The 13,267-nt window shown below is 46.8% G+C and overlaps 1 protein-coding gene across 1 annotated transcript in view; it reads left to right on the top strand.

Moving 5' to 3' along the window:
• Positions 1-8,086: 8,086 nt before the first annotated feature.
• GMPR (guanosine monophosphate reductase) overlaps positions 8,087-13,267 on the top strand; it is a 491,435-nt gene continuing 486,254 nt past the window's right edge. The window contains exon 1 of the mRNA XM_086965158.1: positions 8,087-8,446. Within this exon, the coding sequence (XP_086821284.1) occupies positions 8,360-8,446 (87 nt within the window). The 5' untranslated portion in view covers positions 8,087-8,359. The remainder of the gene's footprint in view (positions 8,447-13,267) is intronic.

The following is a 13,267-nucleotide window of genomic DNA, read 5'->3' as shown; positions in this document are numbered from 1 at the left end:
TCTATCCAAATTGTTACCAACTGACCTTGTTGGTCGGTAACGTTCCAGATTGTAACTGTTGGCAGCTGTAGGCATCAGTGGGAGCAGACAAATCGAAGCCTCACGAACCTGTCCGTTGATTATACATGTACTGCTTATGGAGCCGTACATTTTTTTTCTCCGTGAATTGGCTTCATACAAACTACCCCAACCCTAAACCATCTGTAGCTCAATAATTCAAAGTAGTTCCTATGCCTATCTGCTACTACCTTTCGCTTGCTCACTAGGCACCACTCGCGTGGTGACAGGTTCTGCTGCCCCGCACGTTGTTTCCCATGGCTCTACCTGCTGTCATCTTTCCTTACTTTGTAGGGCTCTGACTGCCCAACTTTCTTTTGATTTGATTTAACTCATCGGCTGGGATATGCCTCTGCCCTTCTCCCCCTCTAGGGTATACATCCATCCATTTATTTATCACTCGTCGTTTTGTAAACTTTCTTTGACTCGTCGTACTTTATTGACTTTTCTTTGGTCAGTGGCACAGATCATGAAACATTTGCGGCTGTTCTCTGGTAGTTTTGGGATGATTTTGTTAGGCGTTTCGTAACAAATGCACTAGTTAATCTCTTTCAGTAGAAACTAACCTCAAAATGACTAATTTGCTACATGTCATACTATTTCAAGTATTTCTCGTCGTTTTGAGCCGCCATAGCATTCTTAACTGAATAATTCCATAGTTTCTCCGAACCCCCTTTCCTAATCCTACTGTTTAACTTGAACCATAGAAAACTTTCTGCTGTACTCAATTTGTCACCGGAATTCAAGAAAATATATATTGCAGGTGTATTAACGTTTCCAAGCAATGAAACTGCTTCTAAAATTCTTGATAGATTTTTTCACTTCCTCGCCCAAAAAAGGTAGCTGAAGCTCAAGCTGTGCCTGAACTGCTTGGACGCTGGTGCGTGTCACTAGTCTTTCAGTGTATCCTTCTGTGCAGGGCGTAGGCTCCCTTAGTGTCTGTACCTAAACTTGACTCTCTCATCATTTGCCTCCTCATTGGGCACGAAACGCAGGACTGGCATAGCACACTACTGTCCTGGCCCCTGTTGCATTTTGTACCACCTTAGTGGTTCTTCAGGCCGCCGCTCCATAGGGGGTCTTTCATTCCATGGCACAGTTTGAGGTGTTTGTTCTAACTGTGCAGGTTTCATTCAGTAGCTGTGCAGTGCCCGGCCCCATTTTCGTATGATTTTGTACTCAGAGAGTTTGGTAGTTGTGCCGATGTTTTCTATTCCACAGCAAATTAAAACAGTGTTAAAGTGAATATAGGAGCTGGCCACTCTCCACAAAAGTAGAGCTGTTCCTCTATCCAAATGACCCCATGGGCCACGGTATACATCCATTTTGCAGTGTGCCCCAATTCTTTGGTAGCATAACCTCTGTCTCTTTAAACAACAGTGATTGCAAAAACAGCTCTTTGCAAATGCAGAGATGAGAGTCTGCTAACTCACGCAGGTCTCTAATCGTGCAACTGCGAAGTGAGAACAAATATCTGCAAAGGTAATCGAGTGATTACAAGTGAGTTGAACTTACAGTGGCCACATATAGCCAAGTTTTATTATCTGGAATAGGTTGAAGTTATTGACTCACTTGTATTTTTACAGATAACGAAACACACTGCCTTGTAGACAACTACTGAAACGATGTTTATGGAGCAAAGGGTTTCCCATTCTTAAGGTGAGGGCAATGTGAGGAAAGTTTGCACATTTGTTCATGCTACAACTCTTTCCTGTGGCAGTGAAGCTCCATCTTTTTGGTACTCAAGATAGAATTATTGGCTTCGTCAATGCTTATAGCAAAGACGCTGTGTTTTGTTTTTTTTATGAAAGAAACTCGCTTTTAAGGAAGCCAGCTCACTAATCCCTAAACAAATTCAAAAAGGCCGATTCGGTAGATACAATACATGTATCAAATGTATACATATTGCTTTGCCTTTAACTTCCCTTCAATTTTTTGTGGTTTACTATAATTCATTGCTGCATTCAGCTCCTTTTGCCCATATTTTTATTATATGGACTGCGAAATGTATACTGATTTTCAGCCAGCAGCAAAGCCCTGGCGTATGGCAAACACTCTGACAGACAGGTAATCAACCTATCTCATGTTGCCTGAATGTACAGTTTGAAACATAATACCTAATTATAAACCTTGCACATCAAAGAAGTTCAATAATGATGTTCTTTCGATTAGACATTTCAGTCTTCAGATCACTTACAAATTATCTGGAGCTCCTACTGTTTATTTGTTTTTTACTTTAGACTGTTGCCCGAAGCATTAAAATAATTATATTGTAATAATAATGGAATTAAGATTGGATAAATTAACTGGAAAGAAACCTGAATTCATTTTCCCTGACAGCTGGCAGGCCCTTGTCTGAGACTGATGTAAAACAAACTGGATTTTTTTTTTTTGTATGGCAATGAATGTACAGCATGCGTTTTCTGTCCAGATGGGTGCTGTATATTTAATTGGATTGTACCAGCTTTTGACAACAATTCTACTATATGTGTAATGGGATAGCGCCTGCAGCCGTGAGTGCGTGTGTGCGTGCATGCACATTTGTGCATTCGTGAGCACGCGAATGTGTGGTTGTTTGCGTGAGTGTTTGTTTCGCAAGGGGCTTGTAAATAAAATAAGCCTCAGGGTTTTTACTGGTATCCTTGGTCCATGCGGTAAGTCGTGAGGGGGTGACACCATGAGTTACCCGCACCGGGTGACACCAGCCCTAGTGACGCCACTGTATATAGGCATAGAAATCATAACCATATTTAGACTTGGCCCATGCAGTACAAATACGGCATGGCTACTTCCACTACAGTAGTTCAGAAAATCCGTAACGATTTCTTGGAAAAACTAGTCTTCAGCAGTCAGGGACTTCCCCTTGCTTGAATATTTATTTATCCAAGAACTCATGGAGTTTTCAAAGAACTGCGAGTCTTTCATGAGGTTATTATGTCCAACGTTACGTCAAACTCTGCACCTTCAAGGTATAAATATGCCCACACTTGCCCTAGCAAACACACAGTGCTTTGGAGCAGTTCGACTATCTACTTGCTCAACGCAGCTCCGAGCTCGCTACAGTAAGTGCAGAAGGAAGCCGACCCTGCTAGCTGGCAAACACAATTAAGTCTAGTATATTAGATAGACACCTAGTCGACTTAAGTCCTACCTACGTCAATTCTATAGTATATGCTATTCCAATGCGCAGAGCCTATTGGGAATATAGGAACTACACAACAACGTGACCTATCAGAGTCCTAATTTCTTTAGGAAATATCCTTTGATTTGGTAATTTGTGGTTTAAATGAAAATGACACATCAAAATCTTTCACCAGCCGCCACTGCTGATTGCCTTCTTTTTTTCCCTCCCCACTTTCAGGCCCGGCCCGTTGTATTGCAAGCAAAATGAAGAGAATTCGAGTACACGAATCTGGTTCTTCGAAACGAAAGAGAAAGGTGGCTCAGCAGGCTTTCGTAGCGTCACAGGAAGGAGCAATGCTGAACTTTCTCACCCAAGGGAAACCTAAAGATGGAGAATACTCCTCTGGCCAGAGTACTGCTGATGCACCAGGTAAAACAGGCGGCGCTGCTGACCATAAACAAGAACAAAAAAATTATGATAATATCCATGAGCAGAATGATACTCACGAGCAGACCAATGAAAATGAACAAGGTGACTCTGACATTGATACAAACATGCAGCAATTACCAACTCAGGATGAGGATCCTGACAATAGACCATCAGACAGAGAAACTGAAACATCATTCATCGGTCCATCAACATCTGGTGGCATTCTGGGGGAGGTTCAGAGTTTACAGACGGATGATGCTGGTAGTGAAAAGGAAGCCAAAGAGCAAGACCATGTTACAGACCTGTGTTCTGAATATGACTTATGTGATTGGAGTGATCCTGCTTCGTGGCCGAACTCTCGTACTGATGCGCAACGTGTTCTTCTTGTTGAAAGGGGTCCCTCCAGAGACCCAGATTCTAAAATAAAGTATCCAAGTGATGAGCACTCAAAAAGTAAACGTTGTTTTTCTGTTACCATGTTCTCACTGAAATTAAGGAATGGTGAAATTATAGATAGGCGCTGGCTTGTCCATTAAAAAAAAATAATGCAGTATTCTGTTTTTGCTATAAATTGTTTTCTGACGCAGGGATCAAATTTACTAATAATGGAAATGACGACTGGGCACACATGCACAGTTGTCTGTCTGATCATGAATCTTCTTCAAAACATATACGCGCCGTCAGCGCCTGGGTTGAATTAGAAAGAAGGTTAAACCAAGGACAGACAATAGATAAAGAACAGCAGAAGTTACTGCAAGTGGAAAGTGATCGTTGGGGCAAGGTCTTGGAAAGGATCATATCCATTGTTCATTTTCTAGCAGAACGAAGTTTGGCTTTTCATGGTACAACTTATACTTTGTTCAAACAGAACAATGGCAATTTTCTAGGTCTTGTTGAGCTGCTAGCCAAGTATGACCCATATATGCAAGAGCATGTGCGTAGAATTAAATGCGCTGAAATCCATGCCCATTACTTGGGCAAGAATATTCAAAATGAAATCATTAATCTTATGAGAGCTTCAGTTTTGGACAACATTATCGCAAAAATACACAAGAGTAAATATTTTTCTGTCATTTTGGATTGCACACCTGATGCAAGTCATCAGGAGCAAATGACGATGGTCCTTCAAATTGTGAACGTGGAAACAATGCCAGTCGAAATAAGTGAATTTTTCGTTGGATACTTGCCTGTTGAAAGCAGCACAGGTGCTGGTCTCACAGAAGCATGTTTGCAAAAACTGCAGGAATTGCAATTGCAATTGCCGTTTCAAAATTGCAGAGGTCAAGGGTATGATAATGGGGCAAATATGAGAGGCTGCAAGAGTGGTGTTCAGAAACGTTTACTTGACATGAATCCAAGAGCGTTCTATGTTCCATGCGGTTGCCATAGCTTGAATTTAGTACTTAGTGATATGGCGAAATCATCCACTCATGCTGTGACTCTTTTTGGAATCTTGCATCAAATTTACATACTGTTTTCTGCCTCAACACAGAGATGGCAAATACTAATTAAGCACGTTAAAGATCTGACAGTAAAGCCCATATCCGAAAATCGATGGGAATGCCGTATTGATAAAGTCAAGGCTATCCGTTTCCAAGTGGCCGCCGTTTATGATGCCGTGGTTGAAGTATCAGAGGAAGCGAATGACCCAAAGGCCAGAACTGAGGCAGCCGGGTTGGCTAAGCAATTAAGGAGTTATGCATTTCTAGTATCGCTGGTGATTTGGTATGACCTTTTGCAGCAAATAAATCTTGTAAGCAAAATCATGCAAAGTAAGGATATGCAACTTGACATTGCATTGAAATGCCTTGAAAAGACTGTCCAGTTTCTGGAAAGTTATAAGGAGATTGGTTTGACATCTGCACAAGTTTCAGCTAAGGAGTTGGCGGAAGAACTTGAGATGAGCTCAGATGAGATAAGTTTTCCTGCATCTACAAGTTTGCGAAGAAGAACGATTAGGAGACAATTTCAATACGAGAGTCGTGATGAGGGAATCTTAGAACCAAAAGAGAAATATCGCATTGAGTTCTTCAACGTCTTGATGGATCAAGTAATTATGTTCATGACTGAAAGGTTCACTCAGATGAAATATCACTATGATTTCTTTGAATTCCTTCACGACTGGGGGAAAATTGCTAGCATGAACGATAATGAATTGATGAAAATATGTGCAGATTTAAGCATTGTGTTAACCGACAGTTCTGACTCAGATGTTGATCCCGGAGATTTACATACCGAGCTCCGAATGTTCTCCTCCTTGGTGGCAAATAATGCAACAGCTTTGGAAACATTACAATTCATTTATGAAAAAAACTGCACACTGCAGTTCCAAATCTTGCAGTGGCTTTACGCATTGCGTTGACAATCCCAGTTACAGTGGCTTAAAGGAACGGAACTTTTTCAAAACTGAAATTGATAAAAAATTGTTTGAAGACATCAATGACTCAAGAGAGACTGAATCATTTGGCCCTGTTATCAATTGAACATGACATTACTAGATCTCTGGATTACGGACAGCTTATCAGGGAATTTGCAGCACAGAAGGCTCGTAAAGTTGACTTCCTTTCATAAAGAAGTACGCAAGATGTTTCCCATGGTTTTAATCAGACTTGCTATGTTGCTATTCAGCAAGTATGCAGAAATGAAAAAAACAGGTGGTAAGATAACGAAAGAAGGAAAATGGAAAAGTGGAAACAATATAGGAGAGATAGCAAACAGTAAAACACAAAAAGTGAAAAAGTTAAAAAACATAACAATTAAAAAAAGAAAAAAAAGCTGGGTATTGTTGCTACCTCCACGTGGTGCCTGGTGGAAACAGCGAAAGCTGGCAAAACGCAGCAGCAAATTTCGACAAAAGTTAAACGCTTGTTGTGTCACGAGGTGGCTATGCAGTGTCTGCAACGGACGTGGCCATCCGCCAAGCGTAAGACACCATATTCGATATGGCATCGATATTACTGTTTCCGGGCAAAGAGCCACCGATTATTTCTCTGGGGGGTTGTGGGGGTCCGGTGCCCCTGTCATGGCCCTGGCACTGCAGCTGTCTGTGCGCCCAGTGCCTCATGTCGTGTGTCACAATGCCCTCCTCCTCCTAAATTGTATCGTTCTGAGACGAATTCGGAAGGGTAGGAGCAGCCGCAGGTACTGGTCAATCATCTAACGACTTTTCTGGACGTATTATTAGTAATACACCTTCCTGAGCTCGGCCCCGTCCGGACCCCCTCTTCCGGGTGCCCCCACCTACTCTCCCTGCACAGGGCCACCATGAGCCTAGAGCCGGCCCTGTCGAGATAGTTTGTCCGCCCACCCACCCTACAAGTTCGCCCGTTCTATGCTCATGACGGAGCCGCTCCGTCATGAGTCTCGGTTGAGCTGTGCTCATGACGGAGCGGTTCCGTCATGGCCCGCTCGGCGCGCCTGCGCGGCACGAATTTTGCGCCTGCGCTGGACGTTCCATTGAGCGGGGCGGGCCATGACGGAACCGCTCCGTCACGAGCACAGCTCAACCGCGGCTCGTAACGGAGCGGCTCCGTCACGAGCATGCAAGCGCCGCTCGGCCGCCCCGCCCCCTTAGCACTGCGGCTGAATTCCCGCCGCAGCGAACGGGTTAAAGGAGTGGAGTGTGGGTGTTTTGTTTCAACGTTGTAAGGCGAGCCAGTTTAGGACAGGATGGCACGGGGAGTGTGTGTGGACCATGGGGAGGGGTGGGGCGTCTTTGACGGGCAGAATCACCCTTCTGGAGAGGGGGTTACAGGTGCAGGATGGAGGTGTGGTAGACTGGAGTGCGATGGATGGAGATGATGGAGGAGTTTGGAAGTGAAAAGGGAAAGTGAATGGGATACGTGAAGAGGCGTGGTGTGAATTGGGAGTTGCTATTGGAGTACGTGAGTGGATGATTGGTTGAGAGACAGGATGTTTGGGGATTGTTAATTGTTATTGATGTTATGTTAACTTAGCTGTCATGCCTGTCCTAATAAAATGGCCTTTTACACTAACTGATGCGTGGAGTGGTTATTGCACGATAAAGCTGAACAGAGTATGTAATCCGGCAGTCTTGCCTTTTAATCTTTCCGAGGTTGATAACTATTAATACCATTGAATTGCGTAACTGTAACAACAGTTGCTCACGTATGAAACGTGAAATAACCATTAGGTTTGTGAAGTGACCTCTATAAATACTGATTTTAAAGGGACCATATATAAAATATGCCGCAGTCGCGCGCTCTGGGCTTCATCTCACGCAGGTGAAAAGCAGCGGCGCGCCCTGTAGTAGTTCACCACCAGTACCCACCCCACCCCTCTGGACGGGAAGCTATCGATCATTGTACTGCAGTGCCTTGGCTCTGACAGAGGGAACTGCGGCGGGGAGCTCCAGGTCCGGCTCATTAGCATACACGTACACACACGCAGACGCAGCGCCCAGGGGAGGACGGCAGTGCGGGAGGGAGCGCGCGAGGACTCTTTGCTGCTGCCACCACTACCGCGGGACCGTGAAGAGGCGCAGGCTAAAAACAGCCCTCTCCTAATAAAGCGATGGGGCTCGCGCTCTCGAGCCTTCCTCCCCGGGCGCTATAAATACCCGCGCGGCACAAGAGGAAGGGTTTGGCTGTCGCATCTCTGAATCCTAATACGCACCTGCCAAAGTCAAAGAGAGGGAAAGGGAGCGGGAAAAAAAGAAAAGAAAGGATAAACAAGAGAAGTGAAGAAAAAACACACAGACGTGTGGAAAGGACTAACACGTCCAACAAAATGCCGCGAGTTGATGCAGACCTCAAACTGGACTTTAAAGATGTGCTCTTCCGGCCCAAACGAAGCAGTCTTAGAAGCAGATCGGAGGTGAGAGCTTTCATTCGTAGACTTTTTTTTCTATTTTACAAAGGCATTTCAGTTGGAAATGCTTATTAATTTGAATTGTTATAGCGCTTTTAACATAGCGTTTCACAAACGTGAGAAGACGGTACCAAAAACGTAATTGCTTGTGATGCAGGTGTTTGTTTTGGATATATGAGACAGTGGTGGATGGGGGTGCGGGAGGAGGGGGTAGTGGGATATTCCGGCTGTTTTCTGTACATTTGTCAAGCAGGTATTGTGTGGTTGGCCGCTAAAGGTCACCCAAAGTGCGGTCTTTTATATGTTGCTATGTTAACTATCAAGAAAACATTGCTTAATAGGAGCCGGTGCATCGGAGGGAACAGGTTGCTGACGGTAACCTAACCTGTATTTATCCTCTAGTTTACTTACAAGTACAATATTTTGCAAAAAAAGAACGCCCTTGTAAATAATTGACTGAATATACTTACCTACATGTCACGGAAACTTGATTTTTGTATAATATTGTATGCAAGCTCTTATAATCTATTATGTAAACTGTCAAACAAAATAAATGTGCTGGTTTTCGGACACGGAGAGCATAAAAAGGTAAGACAGCTTTGGTGGAAGTTCAGCCAGTAAACTGCAGATTATTCTCTGGTTGGATAGGGTGAGCATTGACCCCCTGAGCTATCCAGCGTTCTTGCATGGGATTTGACGCTCACCTGTAGCCTAGTCTGCGCCGAAACGGTTTCTCACAGCCCGAAGGGACCTCATTTGTTAATCCTTTCCCAGGTCACCAGACTGGGCCAGCCCAGACGCCCATGGTTTTCAACCTGGGCTAAATTTACGCTGTCGAAAATCGGGGGTGGCACGCTTATGTTCGAGTAATGTCAGGGTCCCCAGTGCATTTTTCATGGAGCCCTGTCATTTTGCATCACGCCACTGACAGCTCGGTACATGTCCTTCCGATGACCCCTCTGTGACCCCCACTGGCGTCCAAGTCCAGACTGTATGACCTTGACGTTCAGCGTGACCCAGGGCTGCAGAAAGTTCCCCGTGGAGAAAGTTTCTTCAGCCCACATCACTTATCTCTCGCCAGAGGGATTCATAATAAACGCGGCCTGTGGGAACCCAGGGCTGGGAACTTAATTGTTTTCCCACCATCAAATTCAAAACTATTTGTCATCTGAACTCAGAGAACTGAACCAAGGACTGCCTACACACAGATAACTGAATGACTAAACCACTGGAATTACAGCCTTGAAATGCCAGATGTTGGAATGGTCTGAGCAACTGTCATGGGAAGAAGGATAATGAAAGCCTAGGGGACCCGTTCTTAAAAAATAGAACGAGTTGCCAACTAGTCCCATGTTTCAAAGTCAGTGGCAACCTGTCAATTTTTAGGTCTGGCCGATAGGCAGCTTTAGTTGTGTCTCTAGCTTTATGTAATAAAAACATGAATCTAAAATACATACATATGTATGGTATTGTTATTTTGCTTTCACCCACCATAGCATGCAGTAATGGGGAATGGGTCAGCGTACTTCAGCCAGTGGCCCTCTTGCAGTGTGAGTGATTGAATTGCCCCAAATCATATGTGCACATCCACCTAAAAAGAAGGGCACATTAATGCTTCAATTACTTACCGGTAATTGCATTACTCTGAGTCCTACTCCCTCGCTTCCCTTACTTACAGAATGAGGCATCCCTGCCTCACCAGACACCCGTACCCACGTGATTTGTCACGTGGGGACTATATATAGCCCCCAGCCCCCTCATACCTCCTGTAATACCACACAGATCGAAACCATACCAAAAGGTTGGCCTGGACCATCAGGGAGGGAGGGAGGGATGTAAGTAAGGGAAGCGAGGGAGTAGGACTCAGAGTAATGCAATTACCGGTAAGTAATTGAAGCATTACCTCATCGTCCCTCCCTCGCTTCCCTTCCTTACAGAATGAGATGTACAAAGCCAAACAGGACAACCAAAGAAGGTATGCAAAAAACAGGTTTATTAAAAAACACAGAAGACCAGGGGAAAAACCACTATTCAGGAATCATAGTGGAAAGAACCCTGTGTCCAAACACATCAGCACAGTCAACCTCCTGGCCAATCCTGTAATGAGAGGCAAAGGTCAGCGGGGAAGCCCAGGTGGCAGCCCGGCAGATTTCCGAAATGGAAGCTCCTTGGACCTCCGCACAGGAAGCAGCCATGGAGCGAGTGGAACAACCCTGAACCCCCAAAGGAGAAAGGTGTCCCCCCTCTTTGTATGCCAAAGAAATCAGAGAACGAACCCAACGACTCAAGGAAGGAGTAGAAGGACGCAAACCCCTATTCACAGGACCAAAATTAACAAAAAGGGAATCCGAGAGACGGAAAGGAGCGACCCGCTCCAAATAGACCAGGAGAGCCCTCCTAACATCTAAAGAGTGAAGCCGCACCTCAGACTCCGAGGACGGGGAACCAAAAAAGGAAGGAAGAACCAACTCCTGATCCCTGTGGAATTGAGAGTCCACCTTAGGACGAAAGGAAAGAATAGGTCGCAACACGATCCTGTCATCAAAAACCCGAAAAAAAGGGTGTTTGGAAGAAAGAGCACCCAGTTCACTCAGGCGGCGAGCAGATGAAATGGCCACCAAAAAGAAAGTCTTGAAGGACAACAGGCGCAGATCCACAGAAACCAACGGCTCAAAGGGAGATGACATCAAGGCGTCCAAGACCAGAGAAAGATCCCAGGTCGGAAAATGCCGCCGAGGGGTAGGAAGAACGTTACTCAAACCCTTAAAAAGGCGACTGACCAACCCCTCAGAATCCGAGAGATTGCCCCAAGAGCTCCTAAACGCCCTAATCGCAGCCCACTGTAAACGAAGGAAAGACACCTTCAAGCCCAAGGAAGCACCCTCCTGAAGAAACAGCATCACCTCAAACAAAGAAGAGGAAGAGGGGTCCAAACCTTTGACAAGACACCACCGACTGAAAGAACGCCAGTGCCGTAGGTAAGACTTGTTGGTCGAAGCGCGTCTAGCCGCCTGCAGAGTAGAGGTCAAACCAGCCGGAACCCCACGTCGCAGAAGACCTAGGCGTTCAACCTCCAAGCCGCCAAGCGCATCCGGCCCAGAACATCCTGTTGAAACGCCGGGAAGACCAAAGGGGGAGGAGACAGAGGCAGCAACCACTCCACCTCCGACCTCAACTCCACCAGGAGAGGAAACCAGGAGGCACGAGGCCACGCCGGAGCCACCAGAATCACAGAAGCCCCCGAGGACCGGACCCTCAGCAGGAAGCGGAGAAGAAGGGGGAAAGGAGGAAACGCATACAGAAGCCCGCGGGGCCAAGGGCAAGAGAGAGCATCCACCGCCCAGGCCGACCCCTCCCGACAGCGGGAGACAAACCGGGACACCAAGGCATTTCCCACATCCGCAAAGAGGTCCACCACCGGAACCCCCCAACGCAACGTCAGAGCCACAAACAACTCCCGACGAAGGCAGAAATCCACAGACGACGGAATGGCCCTGCTGAGGGCATCCGCCCGGGAATTGGACACCCCCCGAATATGGATCGCCAAGAGAGCCAACAGATGAGACTCCGCCCAAACAAACAACCGCCTCGCCACAAGGGACAGAGAAGAGGACCTCGTCCCCCCCTGCCTGTTGACGTAAGCCATGGCCGTGACGTTGTCCGTTCTGACCAGGACCACGGAACCCAGCAGAAACTGGGAGAAGGCCAACAGAGCCAGACGGACAGCCTCCAACTCCCTCCAGTTCGATGACATCCTGCTCTGAGCGGGAGACCAGAAGCCCCTGGACTGATGAACCCCCAGCCAGGCCCCCCAACCCGAGAGGCTGGCATCGGTCGTCACCACAACCGGAGCCGGAGGAGAGAGAGAGACACCCTTCAGCAAATGATCCCGAACCAGCCACCAACCCAGAGAAGACCTGATCTGAGGGGAAACCGGGATCGGAGAAGAGAGGGGAAGGCAATGGGGAGACCAATGCGCCAGAACATGAGCCAACAGAGTGTGTAAATGAAATCTGGCCCAAGGAACCAGAAACACCGTGGCAGCCATATCCCCCTGGACCTGCAGCCAACGTGCCGCCACCTGCACCGGACCGGACAGCAGAGACAGGATGTGAGACTGAATCTTGACCACCCGAGCCTCGGGCAGAGTGACCACTCCCAAATCTGTCCGAAACCTGGCCCCAATGAAGAGACGATCCTGGGAAGGAACAAGAAACGACTTGCCCAGATTGACAAGAAAGCCGTGCCCCCTCAAAACGGCCAGCACCAAGTCTGTGTGAGCGACAGTCAACTGGAAAGAGGGAGCATGAACCAGCCAGTCGTCCAGATAAGGATGTAAAAATATCCCCTGACAGTGGACCAGGGCCACCAAGGGGGCCAAGAGCTTGGTGAAGACCCGAGGGGCGGACTTCAGCCCGAATGGCAAAACCGCAAACTGGAAGTGGAAGCCGCCAACTGCAAAGCGAAGAAACCGCTGATGAGTCCGAGCCACAGGAACGTGAAGGTAGGCGTCCTGTAAATCGATAGACGTCATGAAGTCCCGGACCCCCACCAACGGAATGATGGACTGCAAAGTCACCATCTTGAAGTGAACGGTCCGAACCCAACCATTCACCCTCTTCAGGTCCAGAACCGGCCGGAATCCCCCTGACACCTTCTGGACCAGAAACAAAATGGAATAACATCCCAGACCTCGCTGCGCCAGCGGGACCGGAACAATCGCCTTCTTTGACAGAAGATCCCGAACCCCCTCCAGTAGAGCCTCCCTCTTGGATGGAGACCTGGGGATAGGAGTAAGGATGGTGCCCCAGCCGGGCGGAACGGCGA

This window comes from Lissotriton vulgaris, chromosome 4_1, assembly GCF_964263255.1.
Source record: "Lissotriton vulgaris chromosome 4_1, aLisVul1.2, whole genome shotgun sequence".
NCBI lineage: Eukaryota > Metazoa > Chordata > Amphibia > Caudata > Salamandridae > Lissotriton > Lissotriton vulgaris.
Note: the sequence above shows the minus strand (reverse complement) of the source record. Positions and strands in the feature narration are given on the sequence as shown.